The following is a 25,704-nucleotide window of genomic DNA, read 5'->3' as shown; positions in this document are numbered from 1 at the left end:
ATTTTCATATCCCTTTCATAAAAAAAATATTTGTAGTAGCACTCGAAAAATCCGAAAATTTGATGATTTGTAAAAAAATATTCAGTTTTTTAAGTGGTAGAAATACAAAGATCATACATCGAACCTGGTAAACACTCACGTTTGTTTTACAAGCATCATATGATCTTCACGGTCCATGTGAAATACACAGCGAAAGATTCGTCTATCGAATTCACATATACATAGGTCCATATTTTGTTCTTTGCAAATACCAAACCGATGTTTGATGTTTTGTTAAATTATTGCCTTCTTATTTAGTAACCTTTTGTATCCTCAAAAGAAGAAATGCAATTAAAACTTTTCCGAATACACTGACATAGAATGGGAATCGTATTTACTTTAATACGCGGCAATCACTCGCAGCAAAACTTTTTATATTTTTAGTAAATCACTTAGGAAGATAGAGCATATTTTTAAATAGCATGTGATTTATATTTAAATAGTGTGTGATTTATATACGCCGGGAAAATAATAAGCTATAAAAATTCGTTACTGTCAGATCAGCAGTAGTAATAGGTGGGAATTAAATTATAGTAATTACTTTCGGATTTAGTCCGATAATTTTGTAGTGCTGCCTCTAAATAGCTAACTCTAATTCTCTTTCTACAATCTCACCATCAAGAGGTTTCTTCTCTATAGTAGGTATAAGAGGTTTCTTCCTGTAGTAACTTGAGCAACAGCACATCTGAAACCAAAACTTAAAGTGTACATTATCCTAATTGCCACATAATCAAGTTGACCGTTTAAGCACAAAAAAAAAGTTGCTTTTGCAAGTGTACAGTAATCAATAATATGAAAGTAGGTATATTCACTATCTCAGTGAACCGCAAAACCTTGGATTTTTCTTATTATATTAGATCATCTCTCTTATGAAATACGTCAACAGCGACGTCACTGAGAGACGAAGAATGTAGTAAAATATAAATATACGTATTCAGGTTCCCTTTGTCTATTTATTTGGCAAACATAAAACTTGGCACTTCTCAGGGTATTCGAGTTCATTCATAATCGTGTTATGCGTAGTAATAACTATAATATTGAGAACATTTTGTAAGAAACGATTGATATGAATGCTATTTTAAATTAAAAACAGATTATTATAGATAATATTTTGTTTTTTATACATATATTTCAGTCATTAACAAAAAGAAATTGAAAATACGATATGAATATTATTTTTTATACTTTCCCGTTTCAACGGAAGCGACTGACAATACGCGTGCACTTCATTTATTTTACGATCCGTTGACATCAGTCCGCCATTTTGATTTTATGCCCAAACGTCATAAATCAACTCACTGACTTCTGATATGCGTGTATTAGTACTAAGAGTTCATATTATTTGTGCAAATCGTATATTTGTATTACGTTAAAATATTTCTATTTTTTTAAGACTATTGTCAAATCTATATATCGAGGCCAGGTAATGTATAATTATTAAAAAAAGTCTAAGTGACCCTTGTTGCATTATTAAATGTTAGCTATATTAATCCATTAGTTACTAAATATTTGACCTTAGTTTGCTAAGGTAAGGTCATTAGATGACTTGCCAAATAACGGCTAGGTTAGTATTAGCGCAATGATAGCAACGAAGCATACAAATAGGAGTAGAGTTTGATTATGTAATTGTTTCAGCTCATTTTTTAAAATAAAATATTAATCAATTGTTATTTATTTTTCTTTTTTTTCATGAAACCTAGCATTTTTAACAAACTTTTTTAAAAATTATTTCTCATTCTAAGGATGTTACAACCAATAGCTAATGAGAGCTTTTCACGTTCCGTCAGGCACTCAAGCTTTTTCCGAAAGTTAACTTTACTAGCTTAAAGCCCTTATATAAGCTTCAATGATTACGAAACAGGTTATTTAGCTTTAAATATAAAAAAAACATTAACAAAATATTTGTTTTAATTCGGTTGGCTGTAATTTTTCTTCTTGTAAAGTAACATTGATTTGTAGACGACTACTATCACAAGATTAGAGAAAGCGGAGCTGTTATAACGGTTTACTTTGAAGGGAAAAATAAACTGTTCTTAAAATTCTTTCTAGTTTTCTAGGCTCCGCTACTTTGTAATATCAAAACGAAAAATCTGAAATATTTGATATTGTTGTTACATTTCAAAGCAGTATGGAATAAGAAGTGTACACTCCAGCATAATGAAAAAAAAAACCTTTCATACCGAGAACACGGAATTTAAAGTTTATCCGGTTGGTAACATGATATTCAAAGAATTTTTGTTTGATACTTCGTTTGTAGGAGCAACGAGACGGTATTCAAATATTTGAATCTAGGAGAATCGTGTATGAATTTTTCAGTTCTGATTTAGAAAACACGTAATTTTAAAATGCAAGCAGAATTCAACTGCCTGTTTCTTTTATACTATTAATGTTATACTTTGAGTTGAATTCTCACATAAAATTAATCGTCAAACTTCATAACTGTTTATAAAGCATTCATAAAAATATACATAAAACATACTTACTTAGCTGTTTACAGTGCCTCGAGTACTGTGAAGGCAACGAAAACATGAATATTTTCACTCAAGTTTATGAAAGAATCTTATGTGTAATACTTGAGATTTTATCTAATTATCTAATGGATATATTTTTAAGAGAACGTTATTTTGTTTATTTTTATATATTTAAAGTATTTATCTTTTTATGATAAATGAAGTGCTCGTGACATAATTCCTATACTAGATCCTTTGTTCTTGTCCTTTTTCCAATGAAGTTCGGACATTGCACTACTTTCTGTAAGGGAACGGCACGCCTTCGTTATCCATAAGATCACTTGGAGTGAGTTTCGAGAGCTGTTTGGTTCACACTTCCTTTGACTCATGTTGTGGAAGGACCGTCTGTGATAAATGTTTCTGTGGTGGACGTACCAGTTCATGATTTAAATTTTCTTTCAATGTTTTTTAGAAAAGAATCGTTTATTTTACAACGTCACTTCTGACTGTTATCTGTTATAATAACTTTGATACCAATATCACCCGTCGATAAAAGAATGAAGAATACTTTGATAAAAAAATTTAATGCCATGCACTTCCGATTCACATATTCAAAGTGCATGTTCAGAGTTTGGACGTTTGTTGATGTATTGAATAGAATATCGTAGAAACTAAAAAAAAGGGTACTTTGAGATGAGGGTACTTTTGAGGACAATTAACAGTAAACCTTCTTTCAGAAAAATAAATATTGAATGGTGAAATTTATATTAATGTTTCTTAACCTTATTCTTGAAGTATAATGCTTAACGAATGTCTTAAGTAAATTAATCCAAAACTCACTGTCAGTGACTAAATACCTTTTGTTTATGTTAATAAGAAAAGACCTTAGTCGGTTTAATCTTCAAATAGATAATATCTATGTTAGAAATATAAAGCACCTTTAAAATATGGTAAACTTGTGACATTTAGGATATTATCTTTATTAAATTAACAAATAAATGTAATATCTACCTTTAGATTCTTTCTTAAAGATCATTGAAAAACAATTAAATTTCTCCGTCAATATAGAGAAGTTTCAATTCGATTTTTCAAAGCTAACTGTAGAACAGATTGGAACAATGGAAGCCGTAATCATTAATTACGCATACAGCCCGACCTCGGTGAACCAAAGATCGTTTTGCGACCAAAGACCCCCACTAAGCCTTACATCTACTCCCTCTGAAATGTTTACAGGTATACAGTACATGGACAATCAAGCTCCTATAAAATTTAATTTGAAAATTATTGATAAAAGTTTCTTTACATATGAATTGGAACTTAGAAAATAGTAATGAATATTATTTTGTTTTTATATTTTTTATGAATTGAGCAAGCCTTTGTTTGATTGGATGCGGGCATAAATGCAAATATCAGGCATTTTATTTGTATAGATATTTAATTATTCATTATAAAAAAAATATTATATTGTAACAGTTCTCACTTTCTATACAAATAATCGTATATATATTAACCTATTTTATCTTCTGTTTCAGATGACTCACGCTACCCCTATAATGATCGCGTTATGATAGTTTATTCAAAAAGGTGTACATAATTTTTGATACGCTTAGTAATATATTTTTGTTTATGATAATTTTTACGGGTGGAAATTGGCCGCAGACAAAATATTAGTTAGCCGGTCGTTAAAATGTTTTAATAGCTGTCACATCCTTTATAGTCCGGTAGTGATATTGTTTAAAAATGTCGTCGAGAACGGGACCACGCGGCACGTCTGTCTCTACGAGCCAGAGGAAACACAGGTCCAGATCAACTCCCAGGTATGACCTGGAAAAGAAGCCAAAGAAGAAGGACTTGAAGACCACTGGCACCACCAGCCTGGTGTCCATCCCCAACAGCATCAAACTCACAATGCTTAACAGCGGTCTTATATCATTTGGTAAGTTATTTTATAGCTCAAAAATTTCTATTAGAACATATATTTCTTTCACTTTATTTAAAGAAAAATATGCTTTTCGTATTTATTTCACATCTTTTTTATTATACATCTTACCCGACGTTTCAATCACTGCTACAAAGACCGTTATTACAGGCAGGGAGATGAAGATCTATGCTATAATATGTTAATATTATTTTTTGTCATCTACCGCCAACGGTTTCTTAAATTTCTTAAGCACTACGGTGGGTGCACGCAGAACTCGCTAATTGTATCCAGAGGTCACGTAATATGATCACGGGCAGGAGATTTTAAATTTTGCGACAATATCTTACTAAACATTTTACGTTACCCGAAACCGGCAAAAAGAGTAGTTAAGGAAAAAAGAATTGATTTTGCAAATATAATTCAAAACTTACGCTAGACCTTATATCACTTGTGCCACCTAAATTGTGTGATTTACCAAGATCATGCATATCGTTTCCTTATGCCCTATATTGACCAAGATTGTTTCTCTGTCACTGTTTTAAAGTCATTTTCTATTATACATGCCTTTTATTGATAAGATGATATTGTGATAAGAAAGTTAAAGTATAATCAAATATGCCTACAGAATAATCACAGCTACCTAAGTTTTGACTAACATCTGGTTACCTAATATAGAAAGATGAATTCTGCGTACGAGATAATAGAGTTATTAACAACCCATCTGGATTGGAGGTGTTAAAATGTACAATAATAAAATATGCAAACTAAATTAGTACAATCTACTTCAATTTAATATTCACAGTACTTTTTTTAATGCTGTGTTGAAAGTTTAAGTTTTAAGTTGCCTTGATTTATAGATATGAATGATAGATCCACCGAGTGCTTTTAATTATTATGAAGTCAGCTTCCAATCAATCCCCAAGAGAGTTGTTATAAGATATTATGAAAACAGGTCGTTTAATTTATTAAAAATACATGTTGCAAATTCATAACGGTGTCTTTCTACGGAATGTATTGTTTTATTAAAATTAAACATCTAAGCAACATCCAGGTTTATGGGTTAGAAAAATTGATTTGCGTTATTCAAATTTGAACATAGTTAGTGAAGAAATTAGTAAGTGTGAAAAGCACTGAAAAAGAAAATCCTTTTAGTCTTAAATAGGTAGAAGCATATCAAATAATTATTTAACTTTTAAAAATAGTTGTGAATATCATAAACGTCGCTTGACTTCGCTCAACTCAGTTAAAAATAACCGCGTCCCGGATCTTGTGCGATTTTCCGACAGATATGTTCATCATGTTTGAATGTCATTTACCATGAATAAGAATTTAAAACAGCCATACGATGACCCTTATTATCTATTATAAGGAACATTTACATATGTATGTCAGTAAGAAAAGGATGATAAAATCAGACTAAGCAACATTTGGATATAAAAGAAATTTCCTATGCAATTTATGAGTACATTTCTCTAATTTGATTATATTGAATAGATGTACATTCTTTTTAAGAAAAATTAATATGTAGGGCGTTTGTCATGGGCGATGTAGGTGATCTCGTTTTTCTCAAACTAGAAGCCCTATGATATGAAAATTCCAACACCTGATATATAACATAGCTATGAAATAGTGAAAATCAAATAACACATATCAAGATACATCAACACATACAGAACATTAGAAATTGTACCAGAATGCCAACTCAAATACTAATTGTTCCTCTAATTGTCGCCTAGTGGTTGCCAAATGGGTTTAAGTGCCTCTATAAACAAACGCGAATTGTACCAAAAATAGTGACCAAAGATCCCATATGTGCCCTAGGGCAAGAAATACTTTTGTGATTGGAATCTTAAAAAAAAATACCACAATCTACGATACACATGAATCATTCCTCGTATTATGACTGCTTTACTTATTTTCTTTGCAAATGTTTATTCGAAGATGGTAGCGGACGAGTGTAAAGAAACATATTGAACGTTTATGTGAATAAATACAACAGACCAACAGTACACATTTTTAATAATAGGTATTATTAGAAAACTATTTGTTATACGGTTTGTGAGTGATATCAAATCTTAGAGTATGGAACTTATTTGGGTGCCGTTCTAGATGCCTGGCTACAACAGACAAGAAAAGAAAGTAAGAGAAGAGAATCAGATTATAGGATGTATTCACACTAACTGAACGATACATAAAAAGAATATTAAAATGATAAGAATAAATGTATAAAGGTTTTGTTTTGTTAAAATATTGTTTAACTTTTGAACTAAGACCTCGCGGAATCAGCAGCGAAGGCCCAAGTTAAAGCTGTTCATATAACTTTGTTATAGAAAACCTCAGTTACTCCAGGGATGTGATAAGACGTTAGAATGTATCTCATATACGAGAACCACAAGTTAACAAATTTCATTACAGTAGCTATATTTATATGATAGTAATACAACCTGGACAGATAACCAATAAAACCTTTCTATTATATCGTTATTTAATACTAACTATCGTTTATTTATTATTCAATACTGAATATATAAAATACTTAGAAAGTCCAGCAATTTTTTTTTATAATTTTCATTCGTATAAACTGTTTGTTATACACACATCGTTTATTTTTGTGGCTTCCTCAGAACCAGATGTGTGATTTAATGTTTTTGTTTTACACCCATTGCACGCGTGAAATATTTTTTAAATCAACTATCGTCAGTCAGATAAAAACTTGTTTTTAGTTCATTATGGTTTTAAATTGATTATTTAATTTTTCTATAACTACTAGGCACAGAATTTGTCTTTCATTTCGTTATGTTTTTATGGTAAGGATTGTTTTTTTAACATTAGTCTCAATGGTTTAAAAGTGGCATAGAAGCTTTTTCGAAGCAGTGTCGATTTCATTCGTGCCATGATTTTTTTTTCTTTCTTTACTTTCTATGTGAATTTTAATAACCTAAACCTCAATATAATGTTACATTTATAATATTGCTCTGAATATTATATTTATTCTCAGAAATAATACAAATTAATATTCGGTGATTCAGATCAAAAGGAGAGATACAAAGGTTGAAAAATCAGAATCCATGAAATTTCTTCCGGTCAAATATCTTTCATAACTTTCAAAACAAAGGCTTCTCTTCAAGAATATAATAGTTGGTTATCCGTGAAAATAATGCCTTTTCGTACTTTGCTATGATGCTTAACAAAATGTTGTTTCGTTTTATGATGATATTTATAAAAGCAAATAAATGCAGTTAAAGCATTTCAATTTATTTTTATTTTGTTGAAATTATCATTATATCTTTGATCCTTATTTCACTTGATACTATAATGTTAATACCAAATCCGTACACTATAAAGCCTATTAGGATTGAGCTCACAGTGACCTTATAAAAGCCGGACCCTTTATATTTGGATAAAGGTAAATGGAATACTGGAGATAAATTTAGTGAGTTATCAAAATTTCACAATAATATATAAAAGAATGTCATAGGATCTAAATTTGTGTTCATTGTTATAATGTAATTATTTTATGTTTCTAAGCAACGTACCTGAAAACTCAGTTCCTACTAAATGAAATTAGTATTCCTAGTGAGGTAGTTACCTACCGCTACCTCAGGGTTTTGTACTAAAATAGTTGAAGTAGGTATTCATTAAAATAATGTGCATATTAACTTTGTTATGCAACTCGACAATAAAATAATATATTTAATATGTTATAAATATATATGTTTATATAAAATTTTTGGAGGTTATAGTAATACAGAATATATGTACAGAAATTACTTAAAATTTGTTAGTTTTATTACCAGAAAAAGAAATTAACTGACTTTACATGCCAACTTGTATCATTATAACCACGCCCACGGAATTCTCTATTCTCAGTTCAAGATATGAATTCCACTTGAAGGATATGAATTTTTCACGCTCAAAATTTTATGAAATAAATGTACTTATCCCACAGCCTCTGAAAATTACCAGAATATTCTTTTTATTTTTTGAATCTGGGGATTACATTCTTTTTTGTTTAAATCAGCAGCCTTAAAATGCTGACACAAATATCATACATTTTTATGTACCGTCATATCAAATAAAACATACCATTATGTTTATAACATAAAAAAAATTCAGATAATATTTTAATAAAAGTTTACAATTAGGAAATATATAAAGAAAACATCATACATGAGCAGGAAGCGGGAATCAAACCCACAATCTCAGGTGTCTCGCATTATAGTTGCTTTATCAGCTGAGCTGTCGCGTCGTAATTTAAATTTTAATAAATTAAATTTCAATTCAAATAAATCTTAGAACAACAATTATAGTGATATCGAATACGGATTGTAATAATGCTTATGAACTCAAACAAAATACATTTTTTTTTTGTTTGTAATACAACTTATAACTAACTATTATATCAACGCGGCTCTCAATAATCCGGTTAAATCGTTATCTTTCCATAAGAGATGCCCTTTAATCTTAATAAAAGCTCCTCTAAGACTACTTATAGTTCCATTAACGTTATTAAAAATATATACTATTTGATATAATTCGCCAAATTATTGCATCATTCAGGGGTTGAAACGAAACAAGAGTAGAATCGGACATACTAAATCAGATTGTCCGAGTCATAACAATATAAGCCCGGATGATAGATGGAATAACTAAATCTAGGCCGCTCTTATATCTAAACCAGGCCTTTCTATGAGACGTGTTGTTAATTAATTTGTAGGTATCGGATTACGTGTGGAATATTACTAACCATACATATCTGTATGGGCAGTACATTCATTTAGAATTCAAACGTTTTTAGCAACACCGAAGGAACGCTCAGAAAATATTCTCAATGATTCATTGATGGAAATATTTACAAGTATGATTTCTATAAATAACATTTCCATTATAATCTTCCTCGTTTTATTTTTCTAAAGTTACATTCAGCTGAAAGAAACGCAATTCCATTCACAATGAGTCACCCAGCATCGATCGTGTGTTGACACGGTTCCGCGGCACTTACCGATGACTATTTTTATTGTCTGCTCATTCAGCTTTATTATAGCCGTAATACTAATTTCAATGGCACTCACATTACTTGGAAAATAAATTGATGAACGCATATAGCATACACAGCCCTAAAATATATTAATTCTCGTTTTATGATATTTGGAGTCGATGGAGTATGCTGATGATTGTATTGTAATATTAGCTTTTCAGAAAAAGCATGAGGACAAAATAAGTAATATTTACGAAACAACAATATAGGTACATATCGAAATTACAAATTAAAGCTGAAAATCTATAAATAATTGAGTGAAAACAAACACATTTGCAATTGCTTTTTAAATAAATATTTTCAAAGGTTGTTGATGATGATGAAAAAAAAGGGTTACTGAAGATATGTAAAGTATTACAAGTGTAGTTGTGACGACAACGGATAAAGTAACTTATAAGCGAATAAAACAGTGGACACAAATGTATTAACAGTAGATACATGGAACCTTTTAGTGTAAACCGGATGAGAACAGCAAATATATATAATGATAAGGTGTGCGAGGAATATATGATGCCTTGCATTATCACTTCCTTATCATGTCTAATAAGCGGACATTTATAATACTAATATTTTTTGACATGAAAATAAAAAGCATAAAAATTGAAATGACGTACAGATATTAATAAAAACAAAAGACAGTATACGGACTTCAGATTGTTTAAGATTATATTAATTCCAGTGCACGCTTATTTCTCATACGATTTTTTACCTTTTAATAAATCATGTATTAACTTTTTCTTGAGTTAAATTCTATTTAAAAAAATGAGGCCCACTCAAGGGATATCAACATAATTAATGAAGTTATTTCAGATTCCAGTAACAGGGGTGAAAAGTTACTCACATTTTATAAATTTACATAAAAAATATACAAACATACATAAATAATTTTTATTTATTCAATGGATTTAAGTAGTCAATTCATTATCTCAGAACTTATCTCTTCCTCTATAGTTTGGCGTCTGTAAGATCAACTAATAATATGCTGTTCGTGTCTTACGCCAGTTGGATTCGGTAAATTTATATGCTTGAGGTACAGTTGGTCGGGCTTATCCGTGAAACTTTTCCCTCTTAGAAAAGATTAAGATATAAAATGGAACTAGACTAACGTGTTACTTATATAGTAGTTACGTTCCCGACTGGGAACTACGAAATTTAAGATTATTTTTACTAATAACGTTCCACCCACCCAGCATTATCATAAAAATACTTGAATGTGATTTAAAAAGCGGCCACGCCATTTACGTTCGTAACATTAGGAGCTTTCGCATTCAATAGATCCAATAAAATGGGTAGACTCGATTCGACAACTGTGATGTATTTTCTCTTGCCATGAATATTTCATACATCTTAATGTGATATGCATATATTTTATGATTTAAATCCTTCTACTGGAAGGAGTATTATCATTAGACAACCAATGTATTCGTACGTATTCTTTTAAAATTTAAGTGCCCTCTTGCTTAGGCCACCTGTATTAAAAGCAGCTTTTAAAGATCAGTGCAATATACATAGAAATAATATACGGGTAGAAAAGCCGGCAGATCTTAATGATTTATTTGACCTTTTCGACCCCATTTTACTTTCTGAATCTTATCGCGTTACTGGAGTCAACGCAACTGAAACCAGATCTATATACAAACAAATAAGTGGAACAAACAACCGCTGAGTGAAAGGAAGTCAAACATTTGATATATCAAATTTACTCCTAAGATATTTTATCTTATTTTTAACCAACGTTTACGAGAGTCTGAAGCAGTGAAACGAGTAAGACCTAAAATAATAAAAAAGCACTCATAAAACAATTACAACGAATTTTTCGAAGAATAATTTTCTATTTAAATGAAAGGAATCTTAATTAAAAAATTCAAATAGCTACCGGCTTTGAATAACTTTTTAAATGAAAAACACTTTATAAATTGATTTGAATAAATAAAATTAAAAAAAAATATTGTACATATTTCTTCTAATTTAGAACGAATATTCACAAAAATATGATTTTAATTAAAGATTAAATTGAAATAACATATTTTAAAATTTGAATTCGGATTACTTATCCTGTGTGTAATTCTTTATTACATTTCAAAAATAGACATCAGTCCAAATATTGGGGTGAATTAAAACCTGTTTAAATAAAAGAGAAGGTGAAAATTTTATTTGTATTTTAACCAAAACAGCGAGCTTACATAAACAATTATTATAAAATTCTTTGAAAAGACGAAACTAACGATATGTTATCAAAGAATGCCAAGTGAAGGAAATCTTAGCAAAATAAAAGTTACAACAAAACATCGGGAACAGACATTTGTCAATAACTTGTATAACTCATCTGTGATTTGGATCCCGATTCTCTTAAATATATCGGTGTTATGTTTCTATGCTATCAACAATACAATGATAAATTAGGACCTTAGCTAATCAATAATGTTTGGATGGTGTTCAGAGAATAGTGTAACCCACATGAAGAGTTTTTTCTAACAAATCTTTGTCCCGATATAACACAAGTTGAATATTTAGAAATTCTTTCCCACAGTGGTGGTGTAGTTTTGAAGCCTTGCCACACACCAATGTTTTCTATACCACACCGTGATTTTTTTCTTTAGGCTCTCTTACGCTAACGCTAGACCCTGAAAATCATAAGCCTGTTTTCTGTTTCTCTATTTAATCCAGGAGCTAAAATCAAACGCCAGTTCCATAAAAATTTCTACGATAGTAACAATAATTTTGTCATAAAACCAAAATACTATATTTTTCTCACATCTTATAACATATAAGATAAGATTTGGTCTTATGGAACAGCTTGTGCAGCAGAAATATATAGAGACGAACAGAGTAAAACTTCAATTTATATAGAATAGTAATCATGACGATAATGTTAACCATTTTCTGGATACTTTAAGTTGATCAGGGTTTTCAAATGACTGTTATTTTATTTGACATTCATAAAAATAATTTAATATCCCAAATAATGATGAGACCTTCTACTAAATATTATATGAAAGCAATTATTATTAATATCTATAGAAGAACCACTATAAAACTAATATGCTAGTGATTATAAATAAGAATTGAAGTAATACAGGTGGCTTCGCTGTAACCACAATGACAAATTTACCTTTGTTGAACCACAAACTTCACTTATTGGCTTATACGCCATCTGTACAGAATGTCTATTTGGGAAGTTTCATAGTTTCGACCAATATTAGCAGTCAAACCTGGGGTACAAGTTAAGTAAGATAAACTGAATGTAAAAAAAATTAACATATAATAAGATTAGGTACCCTATTAAAATATTATATTTAAATATTTTCAACACGAAGGGATGTATTTGCGTTTCTGGTTTTGGTTTTTCACTAAAATATAAAAGCGTACCTTTAAATAGAAATTCCACTGAAAGCCTCGGCTACGTCAATCATTGACGAGGCTTGGATAGATTGAAAATCTGGTTCGATAACAAAAGATTTCAAACCGTACCCAAAATCTGGACCGTTTGTATACTTTATGGTAAAAGCTAATTTACATAACAGTAACTTGAAATACACGTATATATTTAGTTAATAAATAGTAGATAACAAGATGAATTATATAAATATATATTAAATTAAAACATACCAGTGATAAATAATAGGGATAACCTCTTGAATTCGTAATATTCATCGCAAATTTTAAAAGATGGCGGTCTGTTATCAAGCCGCTATAAATAACAAACTTTATGGAATACAAATTGAATTTCATTGAGCCCATCTTATTACCCGCGTACGCTTGCCGCGAATTCATTGTGGAAGGCTTCTTACAACTGACGCTAAGGAGATAAAAACTTCTAGGCCAGTTTATCCGTTTACAACCAGCGCGCCTACGTCTAAGCTGACTTAAGCTACTTTCACCAGTCCGCATTTTTCTGTAGCTATTTATTTCGATTCCCTCTTTACTTTTTATTAAATTTTTACTATATAAGTACGGTTCTTGCAAGTTTTTTTTTTTTGGGAAGTTAATTTTTACAAATCCGTTAGTAAACAGTTCATGGAAATCTAAATTTCTTATTTTTCGAAATAGATAATAAGACAATTAATAAAAACAATAAAAAACATTCCATGTGACTTCTAAATATATAATTATGTGATATAAAATTAAAGCATTATCTAACCTTCATAAATCAGTTAAACTTTGAATATTAACAATTTAACATTTTAATTTAAGATAAGGAAATACATAATTTATGAAAGAAAAGCTAATCGTCTAACTGACAAAATGATGACTTCGGCGTTTTAATCGGAATAATCTTATGATCCTTTTCCGTCTGAAGTTGGATTTTATTATTCCAAACATAAAAAATTGTCTGTTCGTTCTGAAAAGAAAAAAAAAATATTTCACTTTCCGTTGAGCACGGCTCATCACGTAAATCCTTTTTGTCGTTTATTATTAATAGATATGTACAAAAAAATCAACAATGGAATTAGATTAAATCAGAATTTAGTTTAGAAATTTTGAAATCCCGCATCACGATTTATACTTTTACATATCCTTAATGTTTCTTAAACTTGCTTTTTTGTTGTTTTTAGACTGATGTAATGTCAAAGATATCGTCTGTAATTCGAACCTTTAGATATCCGATAGTATTTGTTTTAATGAAACCTCTATGAGATCATCACAATCATTTTCGTCTGTGAAAGTAAAGGATTCTCGGCTGACCACGCATGACTGATACTGTTCAAATTTTCAGTCGAATATGATAATATAAACAAAAAAAATCACTTCCAACGTTGTTCGAAAAAAATTGTTTTAGATTAATTTTTTCTCTTTAATTCTTAATGTAAAACTATAATATGTTATATGTATGTTTAGCGAACATAATTTATACTTTTTTTTTAAGAACAGCTCTTAAAACTTCTTTATTTATATAGGTTGTTTAAAAATACTTCAACTTATTGCAATCAGAGAGACCTTTAGAGACTCTTAGGTTATTATTTTCAACAAAGATTAAATTCTGTCAGATTTGTAAAACCGCTTGTAAATTAATCTCATTTATTAAAAACGGCAAAGTAATGAATGTTTCAAATAGAATTTTCCAACAGAAAAATCTTAATTTTATGAATGCTTAAGTCTCCGTTTGTGATTGTGTGTCGACTACCGGATGAGAAAGGCCGTTACGTTTGACGGTTAAGAACTTTAGCCAGAAATGCGTTTTAGTTAGTGAGTTAATTATTTCATATTTGCTTTATGAATAATTTTTTAAAATTTGAAATTACTCTTAGATTCAAATAATTCGGCTTTAATTAAAGTCCTACATGAAATATTTTCTATATCTTTGTATTTGTGATTGTCAAAAATTAAATGAATCATTCCATACAGTGAAGTATCCTGATTGTTTGTTGTTTTCATGTTTCTATGTGTTTTGATTTAAAAAAATATATATTTTTCATTATTTAAGAGCAAAATCGCTTTTAAATATATATAATCAATTTCTATCTACTTTATTTGTATTTGGAATTAAGTGTTGTTAAATTATTTTCAAACAACGCGGTCTTGTGACAGTGCAAAATTTATTTAACCATGCAGCAGATGCTGAAATATGCATCTATTCAGAGAAACAAGGCACAGCTTAGCCAAACCTCGACTTTCCGATTCGATTTTATATAACGAAACAATAGTGTGGAAAAACTGTATTTACAACTGTTGTTTTGTCAACCATACCGATAAACTTGGTACTTACTATTTAATATAAAGTTTTTTGCAGGACTTACCAACATTAACATGTGAATAAAAAACCATTTTTACTTTTACGATGACGGTACACATAAAAGACGTTAAGTAGCTTAGTTCAAAATATGTGTAGGTATATATTTTTATATTATGATGGCGTATGATCAAAATATTCTATTATTCATTATGAGCTTATTTAATTATTTTATAGCGTACAATTTTTAACACATTTTTTTAATTTAATTAATGTGATATAGGACTATCTCCAAAACAATTTATCCGTTGTTTTAAAATGTTGTGTTCTTATTAAATAAAAAAAAAAAACATTAATAAATATAACGAAAAGAATGCGGTGAAGTAAAGTTACAGTGATTATATTTAAGTTTTCTGTCAAAAATACTTAGTTATTGAATTAAACTTCAGATTAACTTTAAAATACAAAAAAAAAATTTTTGTTAATAAAATTCAAAATTTTGTAATATCAATGTTACATACATAACGCATATAATAAATACCCTGAGATGTTATGAGATATTTTTATAATTAAAATATAACAAAAAATTTACAATATCTCAAAGATTTTTTTTTTAAATCGACTCAACATAGATATGGTTCAAACAGGCTTAATGAACTCGGTATTGGTACGACTGAAGCACCATGTTTTTTAAGTTTGAAACTCAAAACTTTGACATAATCTAAAAAAAAAAAAACATTCTGCTTAAACCATAATCAAAGAAGTTAAACAATTAGACGATTATGAATAAAAAAATATGAAGATCGAATTCCTGACATAGAATACTTTGAATTGAGTAAAAGTTTAAATAATGCTCTTAATTTTGTTGCCTATTTTGCTTCACAATATTGCGTCCTGTCGCTATCCTCAATATCAACAGTTGCTAACTCAAATATATAGTTCATATCAAGCATATGAAACACCAAAATTTATAAGACGATTATCACCCAAGATGTTGCTGAAGCACGACCTATACCGTACAAAACAATATTAGCCTACGTCAATATTAATAATTAATTTTAAAATAAACGTTTCAGAAATGCGTTATATATTTGGACCGGAATCTCTAAGTAAACAAAAGGTATGGAAGATAATTTTAACTCTATCATTGACGTAAATAGATCAAGGACGGATTATTTAACTCTTATCTGATAATCCATCTATTTTGTTGAAGAAGCATTCTCAAATAGCTCCATAAATAGGATTTTTACATAACCAAACCAGATAGGATAAAAATAAAAATTACTATATCCGCTTATATTTTCCAATGTCATGTATAAAACATAACAAAATATTGAATACGCTCGTTTCCATGGCTGTTTTTTTATGATTTAACACTAAAAATAGCTGTCATTTTAATGGCTGGCATTGTTCGGTATAACGACGTTTGTTTTATAATTAACATTAAATTTCTCTGCAAATAATGCATATTCTGTTCGATTCAGTGAAGTGAATATACGTAATTGCATTTTAATAAATAAAGTAATTATGTTGATGTAAATGACTGGAAAGAATGCAAAGTTTTTTTACTCTTAATAATTATTATTATTTGATAAAGCAAACTAATCAATTGATCTTAAATATGTTTCATAACAGAATATTCTATCTATATTAATATTAAATTATATCTTGCCGTATATTGTTAGAAGCTATATTAGTAAAATTAAAATATAAAACTAAAAATTAACTTGATTATTATATCATTTATGAGGACTTTCAATATTTCATTTAATAAAAACAATAGTTATTATATTCATTCATTTTGAACGCCGTGGTGGCCTGGTGGTTAAAGGCCCGCCTCCCACACGTGAGGGCGCGGGTTCGAAACCTGGCAAGTACCAATGTGATCTTTTCCGAATCATATGTACTTTCTAAGGGTATTTAGACACAACTGACGGACGGTAAAGGAAAACATCGCGAGGAAACCCGGTCTTATAATTTCGAATTATAAGATTGAAATCGCCAACCCGTCTTGAGCAAGCGTGGTGATTAATGTGATTAATTTAACCTTCTCCATGCGAGAAGAGGCCTATGCTCAGCAGTGTGCTGATGATGATGATGATGATGATGATTATCATATTTCACTTATTAAAAGATTACAATTTTATCTATATTAATTTTGTTATTTTTCTCACAGGATTTCGTGTTATACAAAAATTTAAGGTCAAACAAAACATCGAAAATTAATTAAAAACGAAATTTGGAACAAATATGTCAACTGTCCATTAATGATGCAAATAACAAAAGTAGGACAAGCCTAACTAGACGTCTGAAAGATGCTCGAGAGACAACCCTTCATACAGTTTCTGTTAAATAATACAGTGACCTAATTCGATGTGGTTAGCTAGAATAGAGAAGCATAAGTTGTGGACACGTAATAAACATCAAACAGGTAGAATATCACATAACTTCATAAATAACTCCAACAGCAATCTTTCGATACTTTGACAAATATATTTGGTATGAATAAAGATAGTATTCTACAATGTAGAGATATTGCTTATGTTATCTCAATAAAATTATCTTAAAGACAGAGACGAAACCTCTTAGAATTCAATGGATTCACCGTGCGGGTGCCGGGTCCATCGCGTTGCAGGGAGAGGAGCTTCAACAGTACCTGGGACTTGCGACCCAGGTGTAGGTTTAAGGGACCCCTAACTAACGCGCGTTAAACGCTCACCTCCACTGTCCAAGCTCCTCTCCCTACCTAACCAAATTTGAAAAGAACCTACTAGGGCTGCCTTCGAAATACGTTCCAAGAATGAATTTATTATTATTTGATACCGGACGTAAGTGGAGCAACGAAAAAATGCGAATGTTAGCCAAAAATTGCACAGATTTTTTTTTCTTAGTGTCTGATTTTTGCGTTAAATCTTAATAAATATTGTGGACAAAATACCTAGTGTGCAAAAAGACTTAAATGAATAGGTTAGATAAAATATTGAAGTAATAAGTACACAATTAAACAGTCACTAAATTAAACTTGAAAGTAGCCGACAATGTATTCATTGCTTTTTATTTAAAACAAACGCCTTAAAGAGCTTGACAAGTAACTAAACGTCATTTCATTAACAACAGTTTCGGACGTTTCTTTGTTGGTCGCTAATTGGCATCCCAAGCCCGTTTTGTTTGTAAAGGCCCTCGGCTATCGCTAACAAAATAGAATGTAAAGAACATATTCTATATGATAATTTCAGGATGTTAAATATCTCATTTAAAAAAAATACTTTTTTATAGGACACTGATTACTGATATTGAATCATTTCGTTGGAAAATCAAAACGACACAATCTAAAGGTGAGGTTAGGCACCATATGATTTCTTTATTTCATGTTCGTCAAGGTATCACAATAATCTACAATAATCTACAATAACCTCAGACATAGAATTATAATATTTATAAAAAAAGAAAGTAACGCTATGTAAATAAATAAAATAGCTGTGTTCCTCAACCCGTTATTTTAAGATTAAGATATTCTCAACGAAATCTAAGTCATCCATAGTAAGCAACAGTTTTTTCAAGTGCAACGTTAGTTCGGTACTAATATGCAGTACAGACGACAGTACCAAACAGTAATGGAACTTATAATTCATTAACTGAGTAATCCAAGAGCGCTTCATTAAAACAGAACATTGAGATAGCAAGTCAGACTTGTATTTGTGTGGTTTTTGTTTCTACAACAAAGGAGAATTGTTAAGAATCCCTATGAAATTCAGTTTTCACTACCAAGAAATGGATATTAATGTTCCTTTGCATCTGATTTAGTTTTGTGTTATAAGTCACTATCGATATTCTTCTATACTAATAGTTTTTGAAGTGATATTTTTATTTACATGGCTATAATATTTTTCGTCCACCTATCGCATGTCACATTACAGCTAGCTGCAATAACGTGAAGGAAGGCAAAGCTGCCAAAACGGTATAGACTATGGTACTGGCTTTTAACAGTTGACCATATAGCTTTTACATTCTCAGTCATACATGCGAATGCTCTGCGGTATACTAATTTCGCTTAAGAATATTCATTCCATGTGAAATTGAAAGGTATAGTCCTGTTGGATTTGTTTACTGTAATTTATGTATTATGTTTACTATTTTGCAAATGATAAATTTTAAACGGAATTTAAATGATTTCAAGCTAGAAGGCTCTTTATAATAAGAATCCACCTGTTGCCACGCAACATGATGAGCGTGATACGCATGCGCTTATTACGTTCAATTCTACGCAATCGTCACAACTGGAGCCTCACCATCAAAATATTAAATGTATCGATAGTTTATTGTAAAACCTTTAAAATACTCTTACAAACAGTAGGCCTATTCAAGTAAGCATTTACAAAATTTTATTAGATCGCTCCTAATTTTGATATCCTTGTTGAGTTAATAACCATTTGCTATAAAAAAAAATATGTTACATCTAAAATAAGAGTAATTCGCGTTTCAATCTCTGTAACTCTCCAGAATTTTACAAAAAATTAATTAAATTTTAAATCATTATAATTTATAAGACGTGAACGGTATCATATCATTTACAAAAAAAAACTAATAATTAAGTAATAAAACAATTATATACCAAACAATATACAAAGTAATAAAAAATACAAGCCACAAGGTTGTAATAAAATCACAAATTGATAGCGTTAGCGATACGCCGATTCACACCCACACAGATTCCTCCGCTCCAAATAAACCATTCAGAAAGCATAAAGCCAAGACAGACTGTTTATTTGACCGGTTCAAATCAATTTATGGAAATACAAAATATGTCTAACTAATGCCAAAAAATAATGAACTCATGAAATTTGTTTACACTATACAACGAATCCGTACATCCGTTTCTTAAATATTGTGTAGTTAAACAATATTCGAGGAAGGAATACAATGCTTTAACGTTAAGAATTGTCACTTCAATTCTTCAAACATTGACGACATGCCTTTCATAAAAATGTTAGTGCAGACGTAGTATAAGTTTAAAATTAATCACGCATATATTTACTTATATAATATGTGTTATTATTATTATTATTATTATTATTATTATTAATTATGATCGAATATAAAACTTTTTGATGGCATTTATAAAATATCTCTTGAACTTCCAGGGTATTGAAAGTTACTCACTTGTTTAACGAGCATAGTTAATTCAGGCTCTAAATACATATAAACGTATACAACACAAGACAGTAAAGTTCCATAAGGAGCAGTCTTATAAAACGGAAAATGTAAACATTACACTTGCTAATAAACAAATGGCATTAAAAAAACATTTTCATAAAATAATTTAAATAACTTTTATATGTAAGGTTTTATACCAATAATGTTAGTTTTATAAATAAGGCTTTATTACTTATAACACTATAATGAGTGATATAAAGTTATATCTAATCTGCTTTTATCACTGTACATAAAGCTATTGAGTGCTATACGCTCTAAAAAGGTAATACGCGTGTGTGGAATGACGTCAGAGATATGGTGCCAGTAAATAACAATATATTATATTATTCCCCTGGCAACTGCTACGTTTTATACCAGACTATATTTATAATACATATGGCAATACTTAAAATTATATGACATTAATTTGCACGGAAATTTAGATGAAAATTTTGAATCTGTATCATTTCAGAACTTGTTTCAGTGTTGTCAGTCTTTGAGACAAGATTATTTCATTGACAGCGAATCGTTATAGCAATATTTTTTTCCAGACCAGATAAACTAAAAATATTGATTTACTTTGAAATTTATAAAATTTAAGAGTTATTTGGCTATAATATTTATTCGATTGAAATGCAAAAGGAAAAGAAATTTTTAATCAAATATTTTGATTTTTTTTGTAGTAGTAGTAGTAGCAGTAGTATCAACATAGCAGGATATGTTAAAATTTATAAAGAAAAATAAAAAAAATGTATAATATTTCGTAACTCTTTTCACATATACTTATTTAGTTTATTACATAATACAAGTAAATTATTATCTTTTATATAATCTGTTTATTTTAGAACCATTATGTTACCTCTTTTCTATGTCTTCTGAGGACATATTAACAGCATAGCTTGAGCTTTCGATCTATATAGACTCAAGTGTTCGTGAGCGAGTCGACTCCAACTCGCTTCTAGAATTTTCCACTTGTATTTATGCCTAAATCTCAGATTCGTTTCAACATTGATGTTATTAATAAAACAACTAGATATGTTATATTTTATTATTATGCGTTTTTATTGACTTTATTGTGACTATTTAGTATTACTATAAAAAGCTTAAGTTTTTAAGTTTCGATTAAATTCGTCGATAGTATTTCTATTTTCATATTAATTCTAATAAATACAAAAAAGTATCAAAGTACAGTCATAATTCAAGGAAAATGGGTGTTTACTGAGAACCTCGCTGACCCTACTTCACTGTTGTTAGTTTGTGGTCCAAGAAATGAAAATTCTTGTAAATATATAATTGTGATAAACTTAGAATGTTATACAAGATTTTCGTAAGAACATAAACCTATGGTCATAAATCGAGATATGGTTCTTGGATAAGCTATACGATTTATTACACAAAATATTACCCGACGGTTAAACTTGTTTCGAAGTTACCGTGAAATTTTGCAGGCGATATAAAATTCACTGTCAGTTAGTATTGCATTTTATCCTAAACTGATAACAAATTTTTTAACTTCCTCGCATACTGTTTTAGATGCGTTCAGAATAACATGACGCTGGAAAACATAGTTAGCGCATTCTGATTGCATCCGGAATATTCTGCAGTCTACTTTAGATCGTGATAAAATTTTCTGACCTTGTCTGAACGGACTTCCTAATTTATATATTCAAATTTAATAATACATTTTTCAACATTAATCTGATAATATAAACTAAGTTTGATCTTGTGTTCAAGTATAAGAATATTATACGAATTCTTGGAAGGGTCTTTGAATTATTATTTTTAACTAAATATATGTGTTTAATGAATTTTACTGAATAAGGAATGGATTCTTTACAGGCAATTTTTCAGGTCTCTACGTATATAAGTACGTATATAAAAACGGACGTTGCCTGTACGTACTTGTACTTATTTGAAAAATTCCTAATGGCCTTGTTTTCTTCAAATGGTTATATAAATATAAACCTGAAATAATAATACAACAAAGAGTTAACCAAAACTTCCGAGTATATAAAAAATTTAAGAATACTATGACTGACCATCTTAACTATTTCAAGCTACAAATGGCTGTAAGAGAAACTAGAAAGTCAGAAATATCAAATAGTTTAGCATTAACGAACTTAATTTGATATAAATGACTGCAAAAAATAGTCACAAGAATGATTTCATACAAAAAAAAATCTCCTTGAACTTGTGCATCAAGTAAATTAGATTTTATCTTTTAAGGTTTTTGTTTCGAAATATAGTTTTCATTTTATAAAGTTTAATCGTCTTAATTAAAAACAATTTCTACTTTCCGTGATATATGATATTTATATTTTTCTGTTAGTGTAAAATATAAAGAGGGCTAAAGCTCATCGCTTACACCATACAGAAGAGGAATGGGGTCAGACAGAGGCGCCATGTCGACGCGACGGAGACCAAAATCGTGATCAAATTTCAAGTACTATATTATGTCCTCAAGCAACACATGCCTCTGCACACAGGATCGTCTCGAAATTTCGTCTCTATCCTACAAATAAATATGCGATCCGTGACGCATATGGTTTATTATGTTAACGAAAGACTCAGATGTCCATTGACAGAAAGATCGATCTACTCCCACGAAACTAAATATATAGAGGTTATCATCGAAGTAGATATAATCTTAATGAAAGTTTGTGGGTGTATTTCCTTACTGGAAATCGTATGCTTTGATCGTAATATATGTAGATATATGTAAATAAATATATTATTCGCGTTCATTAATTGTGATCTTTTTGTTTCATGTACCATCATCATGACTACAAAAGGTAAGTGAAAAAATTTAATTAAAGAGTTCGTCGGAAGCACACTGGACTCCAATTCCAATAATATATACAATGCTCCATGCCCACGTCGTATTAATTCAGTTTTTATTTATAAAAAACTTTACAATCGCTGCGTTACTATTATTATATTTTATTGTACCTTTTTTATCAATAATTAGTAATATAGGGGAGGGTGTATTGACTTATTCTAAATTTAAATTTAGCCAAAGCCTCTTCGTTAATCTTTAGTATGCTTAGATTACCTCAAAAATGTCTATTATGATTTTAACTTATATATATAGACACGTTAGTTATGGAAAATCAACTTGCAATGTATGAATTGCAGTTGCCGTTGATTTAATAAAATCGAAAATGTTGCTTCTAGACTTTGATAAACCAAGAATGCGTTCGTACAAATTCATACAAACTTCGAAGGAAATCCTAAGACACCCAGCTCTGGGCAGTAACAGTCACAGGCATTGCATTAATGTCTAATTTTATTATTTCAGAGCGAGTGACGTTTAAACCTGAAAGTAAGTTGGTTGCTAAAGTTACTTTTGTTAAGAGGGAATACGCTTTATTACCCGTATGCTAGATTAGTACTAACGCTTTATCGCCACGTAGATTTTATTGGAAAATGCTGTGAGAATTTGAAACTAAACAGAGTTGAAGTAATAAATACGTATTGCGATTAATTATATATATTGATTAAACATGCCGTCCCTAAAAACACAGATGAAAAATATTGTTTAAAAGGAAGGTTAAATGCAATAATAAATGAATTGTAAAATATAATTATGACTAAGACCTCGACTTTTATAATAATAATAATAATTTATTATCTACATGGAGTTACATAAATAATTACCAGAATAAGCTAAAATGGCAAGACCTCTCCATGGCTTCGCGTCATTTAGATAGTCCGCCATTTTGTTTTTATTAAGAATTATATGTAAACGTCTTTAATGATAACGTATAATTTTATGTAGACTTAAAACTGCTTGCTGTGTTAGTTTGTTTTAGAATTGATTAGAATAACCCTAAGTGCTTGTAAAGCTCATAACAAATATATAATACATAACAGCTTATGTAGAAAATTTAGTTTTCTGTAACAGCTGGAACGCTTTATAAAAGGAGTGTTAATAATGATTATTTACGAAACGAGAAGAGATTTTTTTTTAATGTAATTTTTTATAATTTAGAGCAAATTTTATGACACAAATGTGTCATAATCGAAAAGCCAGCTCTGTTTCAATAATTATCACTTTAAAAAAAACACAGCACACGGAATTCATTTCATGTTGAAATCTTCAAATAATCTCTTAATATCATCATCGCTCATTTTGAACAAGATATTTTTATTTCAAACATTTCGTTATTGCAACGATATTTCTATTAAAAGGAAATAAGCGTGATGAAAGGTCGTGACTAAATTAAATTAAATACTTTGTGACCCTTTAAAAACATTAAAATTTTTAGTTCATTAAATATTTCAAACAGCGTACGTATTCAACTATCAACATAAATCAACTCTATAAGTGACAAAGGAAAGCAATATTTTCCTACGTATGTTAACAAAGTCGTAGCAATTCAAAGGACTTATAGTTTTGTATACACTGAACTACCAAATACCTAAATTTTCCCAAACAAAGGGAGTGTCCGGCTTTTGTATGTCTTTGGATACTGTTTTATCTTGTGTAGAATCCGTTTATCTGTCTTAATTTACGAATAAATACTAAAAAAAAAGAAATATTTACGTTAAATCTTATATTTGTTTTACTATCGACCAATATATCTTTACACTTTCATAATTATACAAATAATATAAATTGAAAAGAAAAGTATGACTCTCAAATAAACACAATATGTCCAAGATTATAATTTTTACTTCTACGCCAAAAATTCTGCCATTTTTTTCATATTTACAGCATTCTTAATACCTACGTAACAAAGCGTCTAATTAAAAAATATATAAGCTCATTGTGGTGCTGGTAAAATAACGTAGCAGAAAATTGCTAAGCAACAAACATAATTAAAAAAAATCAGAATGAATCAAGCTGAACCTCTAACAGAGAGTTAGTTTCGTTTTCAAAATCCTCAATCATGTGTAGGGTGACAAAGTTAGCGTTAACTAAAAAACTTCCACTTGAATAACAACCGACGCAATGCAAGTTGGAAAGGCTTAATGGATTTTGAAAACAGATTCACTTGGTAATTACACTTACTGCTCCAACTTTGAAGTTAAGTGTAAAAGGAACAAAATTTTTTTTGGACTACCTACCTTTGAAATCGAACAAAAATTACACGGTTTGCAATTTAAAGTTTTGTTAATAAGATATTAACAATAAATTAATTAATAAAACATCGTCTTCAAATTTGTATGCACATGCGAACCACGCAGATGAATTGTTTCACATGAAAATTTCCCTATTTATTATTCCGTTTCAGCGATAACAAAACTAAACAATAAAATCAATCAACTGTATATAGTCAAAAAGTTCAAAGCGGAGATTTCCTTTCATGTTCGTTAAACAAAAACGTGCTCTTAAAGAGCATGAGATTGGAAATTTTGAGCGCCAGGGAATTTATCGTCTTTATTAGTT

General features: G+C 29.7%; 1 protein-coding gene across 2 annotated transcripts in view; it reads left to right on the top strand.

Moving 5' to 3' along the window:
• LOC116771636 (receptor-type tyrosine-protein phosphatase kappa) overlaps window positions 1–25,704 on the top strand; it is a 78,327-nt gene that overhangs the window by 33,549 nt on the left and 19,074 nt on the right. Inside the window, exons 2-3 of one of the 2 annotated variants that reach the window (XM_032663524.2) lie at window positions 4,022–4,425; window positions 23,611–23,634. In XM_032663524.2, the coding sequence (XP_032519415.1) occupies window positions 4,230–4,425; window positions 23,611–23,634 (220 nt within the window). In that variant the 5' untranslated portion in view covers window positions 4,022–4,229. The remainder of the gene's footprint in view (window positions 1–4,021; window positions 4,426–23,610; window positions 23,635–25,704) is intronic. The other variant, XM_032663526.2, reaches the window with a different exon arrangement.

Source organism: Danaus plexippus (genome assembly GCF_018135715.1).
Source record: "Danaus plexippus chromosome 16 unlocalized genomic scaffold, MEX_DaPlex mxdp_23, whole genome shotgun sequence".
NCBI lineage: Eukaryota > Metazoa > Arthropoda > Insecta > Lepidoptera > Nymphalidae > Danaus > Danaus plexippus.
Note: the sequence above shows the minus strand (reverse complement) of the source record. Positions and strands in the feature narration are given on the sequence as shown.